Source organism: Cnephaeus nilssonii, assembly GCF_951640355.1.
Source record: "Cnephaeus nilssonii genome assembly, chromosome: 21".
Classification (NCBI taxonomy): domain Eukaryota; kingdom Metazoa; phylum Chordata; class Mammalia; order Chiroptera; family Vespertilionidae; genus Cnephaeus; species Cnephaeus nilssonii.
In genome coordinates this window covers 499,109-518,259 of record NC_137092.1, presented here as the reverse complement: position 1 = coordinate 518,259, position 19,151 = coordinate 499,109, and the positions used below count along the sequence as shown (strand labels likewise).

Genomic DNA, 19,151 nt, shown 5'->3' with positions numbered 1-19,151 from the left:
TCGCAGCCTGCGGGGCCCTTTCTCTCCGGAGCTGGAGACCCCGGCCCGGGCAGCGCCCCTCGGCTGTGCTGAGCTCCCTGTGCAACCTGAGCCTCAGCCGGGCGCTTCCTCAGGCCCCGGGGTGGCTGGTTGTGACCTCGGACCCCGGTTCTGATAGCGGACTTTGTCTCTGTGTCCCTGTTCCCGCTCCTGAGAGGGAGAACGAAGGGAGCCGGAACCCTTAAAGCCAACCACACCCCGGAAACAAGGGGTGGGGGGCCGAGTTCCGGGGGGCACTTCTCCAGGGAGCCCGGAAGTCCAAAGGTCCTAACGGAAGTCCAAAGGTCCTAACGTCCGTCAGCCTGACTTCCTTCCGGACCCCCTGACTCCTTTTTAGGGTTCCTGGGATGAGTGACCCCGTTTTAGTTCCCAAAAGAGTAAACATCGGAACAACTCACAAGAGAACGCTTCCCGCGGATCCAGGGACCTGGGCCTGTCCTCTGCGAAGGGCCGCGTGCGACACATTTGCTGCGCGGCCCATTCGATTCCCTGTTGGTTGCTCCTGCTCTTGCTCCTCTTTCTTCCTTGCTAGTGGCCCCTGCTGGCTGCCGTGTGGCCCTAGAAGCTGAAGGGACCATGGCCATGCAGACCCACACGCCACGGTCAGCAGCTGGGAGCACAAGCTCCCCAGCCAGATGCTGGACTGGAAGGGGCTGTGCAAATATGGAGCAAGATCTCTGGGAATGGCTTGAATCCTGGTTCTGCTGAGGACAAATGGGACGTTTTCATGCAGGATGGAGGGAGATGGGCCCTTGGGAACTCAGGGGTTTGATTCCACAGAATAAAGCTTTCTGCAGTATCTTGTCCTCCTATGGGGCCTCAGGAAATGTTTGTTCCCGTGGCACCCCAAGAACTCCTCTCCCACCAGCAACAGCTGGAGACACGTAGAACACCACACCAATCACACCCAGAGCAAAGTTAAGGTTATTATCATTTTTTTTATAACGAGTGCTTTCAAAGAGGGACTTTGCACTTTTTCTCCTCCTGAGCAAGCTTTCTTTCCCCTCCGTTTCCTCCAGATCAGAGACTCACCTGCAATGAAGACCTAAGGAGTGCCTTTGTTCTGTGGTTTTCAGCTGAAAGTGCCAACTGTAAGTGGGGGAGTGGGTAAAAGCCAGGGCCCCAGGTCTCTTTAGCAGAGAGGCTGATGAGCTGGGTGAGCCTTCAGGTGAGGACACGGTGAGACCTCGTTGGCTGGGCAAGGTAAGGCCTGAACTCAGAAATCGGTGGGAGGGAGACGACCGGAACGAGTGAGCTTGACACCTGCATGTTCCTAAGAACTTACTGTGGTCATTGAGGCCTCTGACAGCCTCTCCTGCTCCTCTCTGGGACTGTGTTCTAAGAGATTGTAAAAGACAGGCAGATACTGAACCCAGGTTCAACTGCCTGCCACTGGAAAGACCACATCGAGATCATGGGACTGGTGGGAGGAATGTAGGTTTATTCTAGAGCCTGCAGCTTCAGAAGATGGTAGACGCATGCTACAAAGACAATTGGACACAGGCAGGGGTTTAGTAAGGAAGAGGAGATGGGGAAGAACAATAAAGGAGTAAAAAGGAGGGGGCTGAGAGTTCTCTGTTGAGGGGACGAAGTGCAAGCCAACACAGTCTGTTCAGATCACTGGTTGAAGGTCAGCCAATCTTCCGGAGATGGAATGTCTGAAGGTTGGAGTCTGCTTTTCCTGAAGTTAGTTCCTAGAATTCTTAAGTGAACAGGCAGTCACATTTACATCAATAATGTTAAATAATGGTGGGGTAGGTTACAAGATGTGCAGCTTAAAGATTTATATAAAAAGATGTTCATTACAGAATCATATGTAATCTAGAATAATAAAAGTGTGATATGCTAATTAGATCAGACAGCTAAACTACCTTCCAGACAAAGCCTGGGCTGGGAGGGCAGAGCCCCTTGCACGAATTTCATGCAATGGGTCTGCTGTATTGTAATATAAAAATATATGCGACAGCATTCATGTACAACTATTGAAGAATGGATAAACAACACATTGTGTGACAGTAAAGAGGTTTCCAATCCATATGTCTGTTGGCCATCTGTACCTCCTGTTTAGGTAAATGTCAATTCAGGTCCTCTGCCCCTTTTTAAATTGTATTGTTTGTTTTTTTGCTGTTAAATTGTATGAGTTTTTTAAAAAATTTAAATAAGTTTTTAATTCCATATTGGATGTGTCGTTGGCTAATATAGTCTTCCTTCACTAGGTTGTCTTTTTGTGTCATATGGTCCCATTTGTTTATTGTTTATTTTCTTGCCCTTGCCTGAGGACACAGATTGAAAAAATATATTACTAAGTGGAATGTCATATGTTCACTTCCTCTGTTTTCTCCTAGTTTTATCGTTTTGGGTCTCATATTTAACCTTTAATCCATATTATGTTTATTCTAGTATATGGTGTAAGAAAGTGAGCCAATTACTTTTTTTTTTTTGCGTGTACCTGTCCAGTTTCACCCGCACCATTTTGAAAAGACTGTCTTTACCGCTGCATATTCTTGCCTCCTTTGTCACAGATTAATTGACCGTATAAGTGAGAGTTCTTTTCTGGGCTCTGTACCTGTCCCGTTGGACTGGGTGTCTGCTTATATGCCGGTTCCATGCTGTTCTTACTCGTGGAGACACGTGTGTACAGTTTGATATCAGGGAGTAGGACGCCTCCAACTTTGTTCTTTCTCAAGACTTCTTTGGATATTAAGGGTCTTGGTGGTCCCATTTAAGTTTAGTCTTTGTTGTTCTATTTCTGAGAAGAAGGCCATTGGTGTTTTAATAGGGATTCCATTGAATGTGGATATTGGTTTAGGCAGTAAGGACATTTTAACAATATTAATACTTCCAACCCATGAGAATGGTATATCCTATCATTCCATTTATTTGTATCCTCTTCAAGTTCGTTCTTCAGTGTCTTATAGTTTTCAGTCTATAGGTCTTTCATTTCTTTGGATAAATTTATTCCTGGATATTTTATACTTTGTGGGTAAACTTATAAATGAGATTTTTAAATTTTTCATTGTTGCTGTATAGAAATTCAACAGGTTTCTGATTTTCTATCCTGCAACCTTACTGAACTCATTGATTGCTTCTGATGTATTTTTTTTTTTTTGTGGAATCCTCAGGTTTTTCTATATATTGTATCATGTCCTCTGCAAATAGTGAGAATTTTACTTCTTCCTTTCTGATTTGTATGCTTTCTATTTCTTTATCTTGTCTGACTGCTGTGGCCAGGACTTCCAATACTGTGGGAGCACAAGTGGTGAGAGTGGGCATTCTTGTCTTATTCCTGATCTTAGTTATTAGAGAATAACTTTTCAGCTTTTCACCATTGAGTATTCTCATAACTGTAGGTTTAGGAATCATGTTTTTAATAAAAATTTTTGTTATTATTACAAAACTGGATCCAACTTGGGAATTTGAATTTTATCTAAATTTTGTTATTGTAGATTTTACTATGGTGAAGAGCATGAAATATAAACCTTAGTGTTAATGCCTGGTATTTTTCCTTTAAGAGTAGTTCCTACAAGAGGTCTTTTTGGATTAAAGAATAAAACATTTTAAAGCATATATATATATATATATATATATATATATATATATATATATATTGTATATATATTATATATGTATATATCCAAAATATGTCCAGAAATATTTACATTCCTATGTAGCAAAGTATGTGGTTCCCATTAAAACTTATTTAAATTTTACTTATTTTTATTTTGAAATAGTTTATAGTCAAGAATAAAAACAATAGCTATCCCCCAAAATCAGTGGAAATAGATTCCCCTCTCTTTCAATTTAAAATTTCAAACGTTCAGATAATTCAGAGAGTGCAGGGAGCAGAGGCCTCCAGTTGCTGCTCTGAGTGCAGTGGGAGCCCCTGGAGGCTGAGGGGAGGCGTGAAGTGAGGGAGCAGGAACCTTAGGGCTGTGGTGTGGAGCATAGACTGAGGGCCCCCAGTGAAATCGGGGCTCAGAGAGGGGGATCCTGTGTTACTCAGAGTGAGATGCTGGAGGCACAGACAGGCTGTTGCAGGAAGTGTGGACAAGGGGAAGCTTGTGAGTACAGTGGACAGCAGAGCCCAGGACTCCCAGGTGACCAGGGCCAAGGGACGTACACGTAAGGTTCATAATTTAGGGTGGTTTTCCATGTTGGAGTCAAAGGTGAAGAGCTTCTCAAGCAGACATTTGAGAGGAGGCTCTGGGGTCACCAGTGATGGTGGTTGCACCGGGAGTCGGCCCTGGGGAGGCAGAGGTCTCAGGTGGATTCTCCATCTTCCTCCAGGTTGTCATTTCTACCCACTCCTTCTGGTGTCTCTCTGTCTGCACAACAGCCCACAATGGTGAGGTCCCTGGCCTTCCATCTGCTCCACCTCCCCGTCTGCCTCGCCTTGGTCCAGCTGCTCACGCCCTGCTCAGGTAGGGAAACATCTGTATTTATGTACCTGGAGCAGTTACCTCTAATGCCTGGTCAGAGCCTTGGACTCCTCCCCACACCTGGGAGGCCCATCCAGACTGTACACCTGTCAGGACTGAGTGCCTGTCCAGGTGTTTCTTACCTCACCCTCCCAGCCTGGGACACCCCCTTACCCTCTGGCCTCCAGCTCCCACTGATGCAGCACCCCTTTCTGCTCACCAGCTCAGTTTGCTGTGATTGGACCCACTGAGCCCATCCTGGCCATGGTGGGTGAAGACACTGAGCTGCCCTGTCACCTGTCCCCAATGATGAGCGCTGAGACCATGGACCTGATGTGGGTGCGATCCGGCCTCAGGCAGGCAGTGCGTGCATATGCAGATGGCAAGGAAGAAACAGAGATGGCAGAATATCGAGGGAGAACGTCGATTTTAAGAGAGGACATCGCTGAGGGGAAGGCTGCTCTGCGGATTCACAATGTCAGAGGCTCTGACAGTGGAACCTACCAGTGTCATTTCCAAGATGCCAATTTCTTTGCAAAAGCCCAGGTGGAGCTGAAGGTTGCAGGTGAGCCTGAGGTTGTTCTGAGCTCCTTCTTCTTGGGGCCTGGGGACACAGGCCACGCCCACCTCAGGCACTTCTTCCTTCACACCAGCAGCTGCCTCCCTCCTCCTCCTCTGCTTCTCTGGGCCCTTGACAGACACAGGTTCTCCTGCAGGAAGGGCTCCTCCTGAGCCACGTGAAGACGCCCCTCCTGCAGCCTCCAGGGTCTGATAGGGGACTGGGGGAGGGTTTATGGAAGGAGGGCTTTGCTCTGGATCAGATGCTGTCAGGAGGGTGTGGGGTGTAACTGGTCCCTCACAGCCAGGACAGGGGATGGTTGCTGGTTGCTGTGGACTGGACACTGTTCATGTTTTACTCTGCGTTCAGATCTGATGACTGAGTGGTCTTGTTTTGTCCTGACCCATCACAGGGGCAAAGGATCCTTGTCTGATGGTGCTGATCCATGACATTGTTCATGTCCAACATCATTTCTCTTTCTCGGGACACAACCCTGCCTTGCCCAGGAAGGAAGGAAGGTGGGGGTAGGGGTGGGAGGTCCTGGTGTTCTCCCTGCAGGGCCTCCTCAGCCAGCTTCAGTCCCTTCCTGAGACCACAGCTCCTCTGAAGAAATCCCTCCCTACAGGACTGGGTTCTTGCAAGTCTTCAAAAGGCTTCCTCCCACCTCCCCTGGGTTAAGAGCTTAGGGACTGGTGGTAACAGCTCACTGTTCCTGGCCCTGGGTCAGCTCTCTCCCATGTGGTCGTTCCCCTTCCACAACCACAAAATAAAATTTCCCTGAGTCCAAAGACCCGAAAAAGAGGATGTAAATTAGATTAATGATATCAAGCGTTCACCACGGTGACTTTCATACCAGGAACAGCATGGGCGGCAGCAATAGAACATACATATCCTCCCCACCACCAGGCAAAGCCTCAAGCTCACACAGGACAGGCAGGATAGAGAGGGGACTGGGGCATGACCTGCCCAGATAAAGGCAATGACTTACATGTTTAGGGCGGGTGAGGACCAGTTCCAGGAACCAGCACCAGGCAGGGTGAGGAGTCCAGGTGTCTCTGAGGGCATGTGTGGGAAGCAGTGTCTGTTCTGGCCCAGATCCAGCTGGATCCAGCTCGAGGGTCCACGAGGGTCAGGCAGTGGTCACCTCATGGAACCATCTCCCCACACAGCACACGGGGTAAACAGCTCCTTGGTGAACTAGTGGAGGGTGCCCCATTCCTGAGGGGACCCTCACCCACACAGAGGCCTCCCCATGACTCAGGGTCACTCTTCCTTTCCCAGCCCTGGGCTCTGATCTTCACGTTGAAATGAAGGGCTATGAGGATGGAGGGATCCGTGTGGAGTGCACGTCTGAAGGCTGGTATCCGAAGCCCCACGTGGAGTGGAGAGGTGACGGGGGAGAGAGCTTGCCCGCCATGGCAACGCCTGGGGCTGCGGATGGAGAGGGTCTGTATACAGTCACGTCGTCTGTGATCCTGAAAGGCGGCTCTGGGAAGGGGGTCTCCTGTGTCGTCAGAAACCCCCTGCTCAGCCAGGAGAAGACAGCCAGGGTCTCCATTGCAGGTGAGTGCCCAGCCCCACACTGTGCTCAGCTGTGGCCACTGAGAGAAGGAGGCCTGACTGTCTGCTGCTGACCTGGGTCTTTGCAGTGAACATAAGGCTCAGAGCAGGGACCTGGGTGCCCTTTGCCCTATGAAGCTGTTTATGTCACAGACATTTTCTGAGCATCCCAGCTGCCACCCACTGGGACAGGCAATGGGGATGGGCAAATGGTAAAGGTCAGCAAACACATGACAAAGTGGGGAAATATGTGCAGACATGTCCTGGAGAAAGGGCTAATCTCCTCAAACATAGAACAGCTCAGTAGAAAAATGAATGGTTCCCAGAAGGAAATTCCTGGGAAAGGATGTCCTGTCTCACTGAACAGGAGACGTTCCCACCTGTGAAATTGGCAGCAAACAGAACCATGTCGTTGGTAACACTGATAACAGAATTGTGGGAGACAGTCACTCTTAGACGTGTGTTGGTATAATTTGGTATTTCCTATATAATAAATGTCAGGTCCAGCCTGACGGTTGAACCGGGCTGAGGTAGGGAGGTGGGATTTGAGAAAAGGAAGAATAAGAGAAACAAAAGCAAGAGAAACAACAGCGGGGTCAGGAGGTCCAAGAACTCTCGAGAAGTTCTGGCGATCTTTATTAGTACAATGCTTTTTATATATAAGACACTAAGCAGGGAATCCATCAAAAGGAAAACATTCTTTGTTTCTCTAAAATCACTACTGGAGGGATAAGTTGAAGGACAGGTCTCTTGTTAAAATAATTCTCACTAGTTGGATACATATTTCTTGGTAAGCCATGGAAGTAGCTCTTATCCTACTGATAGCAGTCATATAAACAAACCCTGGGAAAGCTCTGTAGACAGGGGCTGCTCTCGTTATACTGATTAGTTGCCACCCAAACAGGCCTGGGAAATCTGTGCGGGTAGGGTGCCAGCCTTGCTAGCCCCTACAGGTGCAAGGACCGGGTCAGCTTACAGCCCGTTCCCCACAATAAAAGGGTAACATGCAAATTGACCGACTGAAGGACTGGTCACTATGACATGCATTAACCATCAAATGCTCAACACAGGAGCTGCCCCCTGGTGCTCAGTGCACTCCCATCAGCCAGAAGCCGGGCTCATGGCTGGTGAGTGCAGTGATGATGGCGAGATCTTCTCCCGCCTCTGTGGCAGCACTAAGCCATCCGTCCGACATTCCCCCAGGATACCCAGGATACCTGAACTACGTACGAAAGGGTGCAGGCTGGGCTGAGGACCCCCTGCCAAAGTGCCGAATGTCGTGCCCTGGGCCTCTAGTTTTTGTATAAGTTGACACAGCTTGTAATCCAAACTACTTATTTATTGACCCAAAATCCCAGTTCTAAAAATGTATCTGACAGATCAGCTTGGGGTTGTGTGAAATAACTGATGGACAAAGTTATTTCTTTTAAAATATATTTTTATTGATTTCAGAGAGGAAGGGAGAGAGAGAGAAAGAGAGGAACATCAATGATGTGAAGGAATCATGGGCTGCCACCTGCACGACCCACACTGGGGACCAAACCCACAACCCAGGCATGTGCCTTTGACCAGAATCAAACCTGGGACCCTTCAGTCCACAGGCCAATGCTCTATCCACTGAGCAAAACCAGCCAGGGCACAAAGTTATTTCTTAGAGCATCGGTTATAGTAACAAAAGTCAGAGACAGTTCAAATGCCTCCCTGGGGACTCCTGTGCAGTGGAGGCTGCCCTGTGGGAGGAAGCACAGATGTGCTCTCCATGCCGAGAGGGAAAGGTCCCAGGACCTACGATGCACTGAGAAAGGAGCTGTGGAGCAGCTTCTGCAGATGCTGCCTGTGGTGTAAGCAAGAAGAATAAGATGTTTAATATATACATATATATATATTTACGAGGTTCCAGTACAGGCATTATTATTTCAATGTAATGCAAATTTTCTTATTGTCTAAAGTTTTACATATGTCTCCTTTTTCTTCAATTGACCCACCCCCCAGCCATTCCCACCCAGGTCAAGCCCCCAGCGCCTCAGTGTCTGTGTCTATTGGGTTATGCTAACATGCAAGCATTCAAGTCCTTACATTGCTCTCTAACCCACATCTCCCCTGCCGTTTGTCTTTGGATCTATTTTTATTCATCAAATTGTGTTGATCATTATATCCCATATGCGTGAGATCATGTGATATTTATCTTTCTCCAACTGGCTTATTTCGCTTAGCATAATGCTCTCCAGTTCCATCCATGCTGTTGCAAATGGTAAAAGTTCCTTCTTTATAACGGCATAGTATTCCATTGTGTAGACATACCACAGTTTTCTAATCCACTCATCTGCTGATGGGCATTTAGGCTGTTTCCAAATCTTAGCTATTGTAAATTGTGCTGCTATGAACATTGGGATGCATATCTCCTTTCTGATTGATGTTTCTGGGGATATAGTCCTAGAAGTGGGATTACTGGGTCAAATGGGAGTTCCATTTTTAACTTTTTGAGGAAACTCCATACTGTCTTCCACAGTGGCTGCACCAGTCTGCATTCCCACCAGCAGGGCACGAGGGTTCCTTTTTCTCCGCATCATCGCCAGCACTTGTTGTTTATTGATTTTTTGATGATAGCCATTCTGACAAGTGTGAGATGGTACCTCATTGTTTTATTTTATTTGCGTCTCTTAGATGATTAGAGATTTTAAGCATGTTTTCATTTAACTCTCAGCCTTCTGTATGTCCTCTTTCGAAAAGTGTCTACTTAGGTACTTTGCCCTTTTTTTTTTTTTTTTTATTGGATTGTTTATCTTCCTTTTGTTAAGTTGTATGAGTTCTCTGTAAATTTTGGAGATTAAACCCTTATCTGAAACAAGTGGCCTGGTGCACAAAATTTGTGCACATTAAATGGGGATTAATTAGAGGAAATATTTTAATATTGCTATTTCCCTTTCTCTATATTAGAAGTATCAGAGATGAAAGAAAATTAGTAAGCCCTAACCAGTTTAACTCAGTGTGTAGAGCGTCAGCCTGCGGACTCAAGGGTCCCAGGTTCGATTCCGGTCAAGGGCATGTATCTTGGTTGCAGGCACATCCCCAGTAGAGGGTGTGCAGGAGGCAGCTGATCTATGTTTCTCTCTCATCTATGTTTCTAACTCTCTCTCCCTCTCCCTTCCTCTCTGTAAAAAAATCAATAAAATATATTTTTAAAAAAAGAAAATTAGTAAAATGTATATGAAAAGCTTCCCCCTATCAGAGTCTGGGGCACACCACGGGGCCCAGAGTCAAGTCCCTGCCCACACACATGCACCTCAAACTCATGCGAGACCCAGACCCAGCCAGATCCCCCCCATTGGGTTAGATCCAGACCCAGCTGGTCCCACCTTTGTCACCACCTGCTGGGCAGGGGATGCAGCCTCAGGTCCCCTGGCCCAGTGCCAGGGTGGGGAGGCGTGGCCTGAGGTCCCCCGGCCTGGTGCTGGGGTGAGGGACACAACCTGAGATCCCCTGGCCTGGCACCAGGGTGGGGGGGGGCAGCCTGAGGTCCCTCAGTCTAGTACCAGGGCAGGGGGCGCACCTTCAGGTCCCCTGGCAAGCACTGGTGGGCAGGGTGTGCGGCCTCAGGTTCCCCGGCCTGGCGCCAGGGAGGGCGGCATGTTGTCAGGTTCCCCATCAAGCCCTGCTGGGGGGGGGCAGGGCTTGAGGTCCCCCATCAAGCCTCATAGGGACGGGGGGGGGCACAGCCTCAGGTCCCTGCTGATTGCTCGTTAAGGCTCGTTAAGGGAACTCAGCCTCTGCTGTGGGTGCAGCCATCTTTGTGTCAGAGTGATGGTGAATTTGCATATTCCCTCTTTATTATATAGCACAGCATTGGCAAGTATGTTCTCCCATGCAGTGGGCTTTCTTGTTGTTTTGTTGATGGTTTCTTTTGCTGTGCAGAAGCTTTTTATTTTTATGTAGTGCCATTTGTTTATTTTCTCCTTAGTCTCCATTGTCCTAGGAGCTGTGTCGGTAAAGATATTGCTACAACATATGTCTGCTACTTTGCTGCCTATGGAGTCGTGTAGTACTTTTATAGCTTCCCCTCTTACATTTAAGTCCTTTAGCCATTTTTAGTTAGTATTTTTTTTTTTTGTATGATGTAAGTTGGTGACCTAGTTTCATTTTTTTGCATGTATCTGACCAAACTTCCTGGCACCATTTATTGACGAGACTGTCTTGACTCCATTGTATGCTCTTGCCTCCTTTGTCAAATATTATTTGAGTATAATGACTTGGGTCGATTTCTGGTTTCTCTGTTCTGTTCCATTGATCTATATGTCTGTTCTTGTGCTATGTATTTCTCTCTCTCCTGCATTGACTGAAAGGCACAAAATACAACACAAGAAGACACAACACACAGGGCACCAAACACAAATGGATTCACGATACCAATAACCCCAAGTAAAGGAGACTACCAGAGAAAAGAGAGAAAAGAGTGAAAAAATGATATTGAGAAAAGGAAAAAATGTAAGAGAGAAAAGAAAGAGAAGAAAAAAGAAGGGGAAAAATATATGTATATGGTGAGAAAACTACAAAAAACCAACAACTAACCCAAAAAATGCAAACAACAAACATTCACACAACAAACACCCAGATGAGTCTGAGGAGGCAGAGCTTATTTCTCTCTGTAGGTGATCTCTGACCTTTCTGTCCACGGATTGCCTCACCAGCTGTGTTTAATTCTCCAATTCCGAATGGGAGTTATTCGATGCAGCTGTTCCTTCCATCTGCTCTGTTAGAAGGTGCAGGATCTGACCGTGTATTCGGCCACCACCTTGTCTCCCCTGGACAAACTTTATAGGTGCCCGCGGCCAAGGAGGCTGGAGTCTCCATGTTCATGGGCTCGCAGCTGAGGCAGCTGGTCCCTGGGCGTTGTGGTTGTAGGGTCCCAGGAGATATCCAAGATCTCCCAGGTTGAAGGTAAGGCTGGGCTTCCAATCAATCACAGCTGCTCTCCCCTACAAGATGGCCTGGTCTCTGAGGCAGAGAGGGCCACTCCGGGAGAGATTTCAGCAGCACTAGAGGCTGCTCGGCCCAGGGAGCCTGGTCCGCCAGTCCCCAACAGTCCTGTGGAATGTGAATTGTCCCTCAGTCACACATACAGACACTCCCCCCACGTCCACGCACTCTCCATCTGTTCTCTCACTTACTATCTTAGAGCCTGCTGTCCCATCGGCCTCCATCTTAGATCTCCAAGATAGTTATGTTTTTAAAATGAATAAACTCTTGCAAGGCACTGATGTCCTGTCAGGGACTTTATAAGCATTACTTTAATGCTCTGCCGATTAGGACACTGAGAACAGAAAGGCTATTTCATTGGTTCAAGGTCACAGAGCTGCTCAGGCAGAAGACCCAGGCTCTCCAGCCCCAAAGGCCACCTTCTGGGTCAGCAGGTTAAGCTGCTGATGAGAGGCTGATGAATGGGGGAGGGGTGGAGAGGAGATTCCAATCACTGTATGTACATTATACTCTCACTATTCCCATGTCAGAGCCAGGCATTAGGACACTAGTATGTGAGACTGGAAGAGTTCTGTGCACGTTGGGAAGAGAAATGTCCTTTCCCTCCTGAGAGACCCCAGGACCCTTCGGGAGAGCAGCTGAGCTTTCCCTCCGTAGACCCCTTCTTCTCCTGCGTGCAGTCCTGGCTGGTGGCCGTGGGGGTGACCCTTCCGGCTCTGCTGGGGGTCCTGGCGTGGGCGGTGTTCTTCTGGCGACAGAAGAAGAGATTCCAGGCCTTGATCCAGGAGACAGAGAGGGAGCGAGCTGAGAAGCAGCAGGAGATAAGCGCCAAAAGTGAGGCCTGGCTGCAGGTGGGTGGGTCCTCCCCAACCCCAGGCCGCCCACCCACCGCTCGGGTCCTCCCCCTAAGGCCCCATGACAGCACCTTCTCTTTCTGCTTATTTCCAGAGAAGCTGCAGGACGAGCTCAGTAAGTAATGATCCCTCGCCACGGGGGTTCTGGTGTCCCTGGTTACCCGCCTCACCGACCCCTCCCATTTCCCCTGCAGGGTGGAGGAAGGAGCAGTACCTGGCACGTGAGTACCTGGACCCACATCTGAGACTCTCTGCTGGGACCTGTCCAGCCCCTTCCTCACCCCTGACCGCCCAGGGGAAGGAATGAGGACGCTGATGGGGAGGTCGGGCAGGTTTTCTCCCTGGAGAAAGGGGTCAGGCTCTCTCCACCAGGCCCCCCGCACCCAGATGTCCAGGGAACCCCAGAAAGGAGAGGGGAGATGACTCAGGATGGGAGGTCCTCCCTCCCTGGCTGCTCTACAGGATCTATAGGCTGCTGAGAGGAAACCGGAAGGAGAGAGAACATTCTCTTCAGGAGGAGGGGCTGGTGTCAGTTGTCTCAGATTTATCATAACTGCTGAAAAGCTGTGTCTGAAATTCTCTCACTAAGTCGCCCAATTCTTTTTGGAAATGGGCAGGAAATCATGCAGATTGAGGTGGATGGGTTCTAGCACACATATGCATACACGTATGCACACGGCAAGCCTAGCCAGGTACAGGAGGAAGACAGGCACCTCGGATGCCAGGGGCACAGGATCCATGACCCCAGTGGGTGCCTGGCCCACAGACAGCACCGCACCCTGTGTATAGTAGGATTCTCCTTCTCCCTTAAAGGAAGGCTTCTCGTTGCCACACCCCAATGGCCAGCATCACTGCAGTTGATGGTCATTATTAAGGAACAGAAGGGGGACTTCCACACAAGCCCTGTGATGCTGAGGCAGATCTGACCACAGAGCCGGCTCCTCAGTGACTAAGTGGCTCATGGGAGGAACACAGGGTGGACATGCTGGGCACAGGGATGGTTCTCAGGTTGGCATGTCAGAGATGGATGGCACAGGATGTCATCACGCTACACGAAATGATGTGCAATTTAAAACGTATGAATTCCTCATTTCTGGAATTTTCCATTTAATATTTTCCAACTGTGGTTGACGGAGGGTAACTGAAACTTCTGGAAGGGAAGCGATGGTTAAAGGTGACTGCTGTTCAGACACGTACAGGACAGACCTGCAGGTGCAGCTGGGAAAGCCCCACTCGGTGCCTGTGGGTCATTGGGTGCAGGTGACCTTACAGAAGAGGGGGAGCAGGGAACTGAACAGGCAGATGGAGGGAGGTGGGGGGTCAGCAGGGAGAGAGAGGAAAGGACTCAGAAAGGACAGGTGAGGTGACTGCCTGTCTTCCTTTGCAGGTGACAGGGCTCAGGCCTATGCTGGTGAGTGACTTGTGCTCTCTGGTCCTGGCACCTGTGTACAAAGCCCTTCAACCCTTTCTGTGCTGGTGAGGGGTCATCAGACCCTGCTCAGAGCTCATGTTCTGGGAGGACCACCCTGTCTTTCTGGACACCCAGAGAGGACCTTCCAGCTACAGCGTCCCCTCACCTGCTGCCACACACGCCCACACCTGGGCAAAGCCTGGCCCCATCACCCACAGCCCCACCGTGATGGAGGGAAGCCCACATTCTGAGAGCTTTTATGCCTCATCCTCAGAGCTGTGGGGGAAGGAAACTAGATATTGGTGGGAAGGAGAGGGAAGAGGCTCGGTGAGGAGCATGGTGTGGGGAGAACAGAAATGATGACCTTTCCTTGCCTGTGTCTCCTCCCTTTCAGAGTGGAAGATGGCCCTTTACCAACCTGGTGAGTGAATGGCTGTGTTCCCTGGGACAACAACACAGGGGCCTGGCTCCCTTTTTCTTCTCTAGCTCTTGACTGGGGGACATCAGGTGGGTGTCATGAGGTCCCTACAGTGCGCCCATCTGCTGCCAAGAGAGCCAGGGACAGCTGCTGCCCTGGGCTTCCCCAGGTCTGTGGGGAAGGAGGAGGCATGAGGGGTGGAGCTGGGGCAGGGGCTGGAGGGAGAGTGAGGAGGTGACCTGGCCCAGCTGCTGCCCCTTCTGCCCCGACCAGAGGCAAGGGAGCCCAATGATGCTGCCCAAGGAGGACAGATTTCTGGGGCAAAGAGGGCGGGGCAGGTGGGGAGTGAAGATCACATAGAGCCCAGCACGGCCCCAGCACAGCAGAGACCTGGTCCCTGTGATCACACCAAATGCTTCCTCGACGCCTGGCCTTGGGCTCAGTGTAGCTCACATTCTGTGTGATTCTGCCCTAAAGATGAGTGCTTTTATTCCCATGTTACAGACATCACATTGAGACCCGTGACATTACATAGCGTGTGTGTGTGTGTGTGTGTGTGTGTGTGTGTGTGTGTGTAAAAAGACCGTGCATAAAAGGAAGTCGTCCAGCTCAGGAGGGTAGACCTGGAGCTGGAATTGGAATCCATGTGACTCTGCAGCACAGGTGGGCTCAGTCCTTCTGGGGAGGAAACAGGAGGAAGATAGAAGGAAGGTGCCACTTGAGATGGCAGGTTAGGCAGACCCCAGCCCTCCTCACCCTCCCTTCCTCACTGAACACCAGGCCCTGTGGTTTCTCTTGGCTTTGCTGAGGGTCACACTCAGGGCAGCTGGGATCCCAGGCTCTGGGCTCGGGTCTCACCAGCCAGACCCAAGCCTTGGAACCTGAGGCTCTCAGGTCCGGATACCATGGCTGACCCCACACCATTGGAACTCTCTGCAGCGGACGTGATTCTGGATCCAGACACCGCGCACCCCAAACTCCTTATTTCTGAGGACCAGAGGAGCCTGAACTATACAGAAGCAAGGCAGAGCCTGCCAGACAACCCCAAGAGATTTCAACATCGTTCCTGTGTGCTGGGCCGTGAGAGCTTCTCATCAGGCAGACACTTCTGGGAGGTGGAGGTGGGGAACAGGCAACAGTGGAATTTAGGGGTGTGTAGGGAGACTGTGGAGAGAAAACATTATCATAATATAACACCCCAGAATGGATTCTGGACAATAGCACGGTTGGAGAAATATGACTTCCACGCTCGAACAGATCCCTGGAGCAAACTCACAGTTGCCAACCCTCCTGAAAGAGTGGGGGTGTTCCTGGACTATGAGAGAGGGGAGGTCTCCTTCTATGATGCCATCAATGGATCGCACATCTATACCTTCTCACAGGCTTCCTTCTCTGGGCCTCTGTGGCCTGTATTCAGGGTTTCCTCAGAGGAGCCCACTGCCTTGACCATTTGCCCAGCACTGAAAGGAGTGGGGAGTTCCCCTGTGTCTGACCCACTGCCTGGCCCTTCCCTGGAGACCCCAAAAGCCTCAGGCTCAGCTGATGGCAATGAGGACCCTCAGGAAGGTCAGTGTTTGCTTTCCCCTGCCCAGCCCTGAGCTGAGGGCCTGCTTAACAGCAAAACCTCAAGCAGGAACATACTTGCTAAAAACTCACTGAGTAAAGCACTTTACTGGTTATCTTTCAACTTTTCCACGTGACAGATGAGGAGACCTGGGTGCAGGAGGTTAACTTTCCAAAGGTGACTCAGCTCCCTTCCTGCCACCATAGCTCACACTCACAGATAACATAGAATGTGGTGGGTGCTGGGCTAAAGGCTTCAGGTGACTTTCACTCACCAATCCTCACAGCACCCCTGTGAGGGGGCCTCATTGAACGTGTGGAAAGGGAGGCAGGGCCCAGGGAAGTGACATATAATTCATGCAGAAAGCAGTGCTGCTAGGAGGTGTTTGACCTCTGCCCCTCCCTCTACCTCCAGTCTGTTCCTTTACAGCCAGTGTTCCTGTTGGGCAGGGTCATGGGCAGCCTGAGGTTCCTTCTCTGGGCCCCAGGGTGAAGGTCACTGTAGGTGACTAGGAAGGCCACACCCACCTGGTTCCTTCAAGGGGGACTGTCAGAGCCATGGCCCACTGCTCCATTGGCTGGCTGTCCATGATGACGTCGTCCACAGAATGAATTCACAGTGACCACATCACACAGGCTGAGAAGGGACTAGAGGCCAAACTCCTCACCAGCTTGTGACCTGTGACCATGAAGCTGAACCAACCCTCCAGCTTCATCCCTGAAGCTCACGTGTGAGGCATGAATTGGGGAAGGGAGCCAGGTGAGCTGAGGTGGAATTTTTCTCACACTGTAGCCCCATCTCCAGGAAAGGGACACTCCACGCTGAGCATGCGTTGATGTACTCGGAGGTTCCTTTAACTGTTGGGTCCTGGGGAAGAGCCACTCCATCACCATCACTGTGATTGGTCACCACTGTGTCCCCTCCCCCCGGCAGGTGGTTGTCAGGTTACAATTGTTAAATAAATTGGTTAATAATCTTCACTCTGGAAATGAGCTTCTTCTAGATTTTCACCCCACAGTTTACCCACCACATTTTCACAAAATCACTATTGTATTAGCTGTGTATGCTGCTGTAATAAAACCACAAATTTCATGAGTTAATGCAGCACAGATTCCTTACTTCACATGTCTGCAGGTGAGAAGCCCAGTGTGGCCATGGTCGGGCTGACATCCAGGTGCCTGCAGGCTGGGCTCCTTCCTGGAAGGTCTAGGGAGCAGTGTGATTCTTGCTAATTCTGGTTGTTGGCAGAATTGAGTTTCCTGCAATGGTGGGACCCTTGTTGCCATTCCTTGCTGGGGGTGAGAAGAAGCTGGGAGCACTCCAGGCTGGGAGCATCCGGAGTTTTCCCAGGAGGTAGATGTGCGGGAACAAGTCAGGTGAAGGGAATGGCATGAGGAACAGAGTCCCTGTCTTGGAATAATTGCTAGTGGGACTGTTGCTCGTGTGCTAACTGCAGTGTCAAACCGAACTTAGTCAGAAGGTCGTGGAGGCCTCCAGAGAAAGCATTTAGGCACAGGTGGGGAATGTTATGAAATGTGCCGTGGGAAGATTATTCTAGAAGAAATGTACACAGTCGCTCAATGGGGTCTGTGGGGCCCAGGAAGGGAGCATCGGGTGGGTGTGGGGGTGCTGGGCCCACCAGACCATCACCTGGCAGGCAGAGCCTTTGCTGGCTGCCATGGTCCTGTTCGCCGCCTCCTGAGAGAGAGAAAGGGCTTTGGCCTGTCACTCAGTCTCCCAAGGACTCTCACTGAACGTTTTCTGAATGAGTCACAAATATCCATAACAACTGCTGTCTGGCTCTGTTCTTTACCCCACGTCCCCTCCTGGTGTCCCCCAATATCTTCCCTGCCCCCACAAGTCTAGCAACTTGAATGAAATTCTTTGGCTTTGGGAAGAGGGTACTTACATTCACCTCAACACATGCCTGTCCCAACCCCAATCACACACACACACACACAGACACACACACACACACACACACACACACACACACACACACAACCATTGCCTCTGCAAAGAGAAAAAGGAAATAAAAAGGCCAGAGAATCTCAAAAGGCTATTAACAGTGCATTTTTCATGCTCAAGCACCTTATTTGTATTCTACCTAGAAATTAGTCAGGACTAGACTTGGCCCAGGGATCTAGAAATATTTTCTCTGTCAAGGGCCGGTGTTAATATTTTGGCTGTGCGGACCACGGGGTCTCCTCCACAGCCCCTCTTGTAGCACAATCTTAGATGGAAGGGTTCGCTGCTTCTGATAAACCCTATGTACGGGCTGACATTTGAATTTCATAGAATTGGGACACGTCACCCAATAAGTTTTAGTTTCCCTGTGTCTCTGGAACAGGCAAGACCAGTAGGGGGAGGGCTGCAGAGTGCCGCTGCCTCCTAACCTCAGGACTTAGTTGTTAACTGAGAAATCTCTATTGTTTAAGCCAATAGCACAATCTGACGGACACCCCAGGGTGGTGGTTGGGGAGCTGAGGCCTTCAGAGCCTCAAGCCCATTCTCCCACACCTACCACCCCCATCAATGTCAGCCTTCTCTCTCTCCCTCACGCGTGTGTAGTTAAAATAGAAAGTAAAACAGCTCAGAGATGAGGCTCTCCAGGGGCGATGGTATCACAGCCGAGTTAAATCCAGAGAGGGCTTCTCACCGACCACCTAGTGGGATTCCCGTCATCGGCTGCGTTTAGCAGGAACCCAGGGCTGCCCAGCTTCTTCTTCATGGGAAACAGGAGAAAGACTCGCTTCTCAGGGAGAACCACGTGAGAATGAAGGCGGAGACAGGGCTGTGCTCCCACCAACAGGGAATACCAAGACTGCCCTGAACCCCTGACGCTAGGGCACAAGTCGGACCACCCTGTGGGGATGCGGAGCTCAGGCTTCCCGCCTCCAGAACTGAGAAACAATTGTCTGTTTTTGAAGCCGCCCCGTTGGGGGCACGTTGTGCAGCCAGACAGACGGAGGGGACGGTGTTCAGCTGCGCAGTGGCTGCCATGGTGTGCGGTGTGGAGAGGTCCAGACAGAGATGGGGACGGAGGGAAGAAATCTTAGCCCGTGTCCTTCACCTTCTGCATCAGCAAACTCTCCGGGCTGCCTCGTGCCCCGTGAAAGGTTCTTAAACGTTAACAGGAAGAGAAGTACATCTGTTTCACTTTCAAAATTAACAATCCATGTCAAACAGGAAGCTGCCACTTGACACTCCCCAGGCACCAGTCTATTCCCTGGAAATCACTGGGGGGGGGGGGGGGGGTCCAAAAAGGGGAGATGGGCACCTGTGCAGTGAAGACGGGGTGATGGAGGAAAGGGGCTCGCCTGTCAGTCTAACCTGGGAACAGAGGTCATTGGC

At 50.1% G+C, this 19,151-nt stretch overlaps 2 protein-coding genes across 2 annotated transcripts; both read left to right on the top strand.

The window, feature by feature from the left end:
* Window positions 1-1,073: 1,073 nt before the first annotated feature.
* LOC307093723 (butyrophilin subfamily 3 member A2-like) lies at window positions 1,074-12,459 on the top strand (the record flags this gene model as incomplete). Its single annotated transcript, XM_079762016.1, has 6 exons — window positions 1,074-1,130; window positions 4,327-4,460; window positions 4,681-5,022; window positions 6,298-6,579; window positions 12,208-12,283; window positions 12,402-12,459. Exons 2-6 carry the CDS (start codon window positions 4,382-4,384, stop codon window positions 12,457-12,459), a joined length of 837 nt encoding a protein of 278 aa, XP_079618142.1. The 5' UTR covers window positions 1,074-1,130; window positions 4,327-4,381.
* On the top strand, window positions 12,246-15,831 carry LOC307093644 (butyrophilin subfamily 3 member A3-like; the record flags this gene model as incomplete). Its single annotated transcript, XM_079761898.1, has 4 exons — window positions 12,246-12,625; window positions 13,792-13,815; window positions 14,210-14,236; window positions 15,173-15,831. Exons 1-4 carry the CDS (start codon window positions 12,466-12,468, stop codon window positions 15,829-15,831), a joined length of 870 nt encoding a protein of 289 aa, XP_079618024.1. The 5' UTR covers window positions 12,246-12,465.
* Between the last annotated feature and the right edge of the window lie 3,320 nt (window positions 15,832-19,151).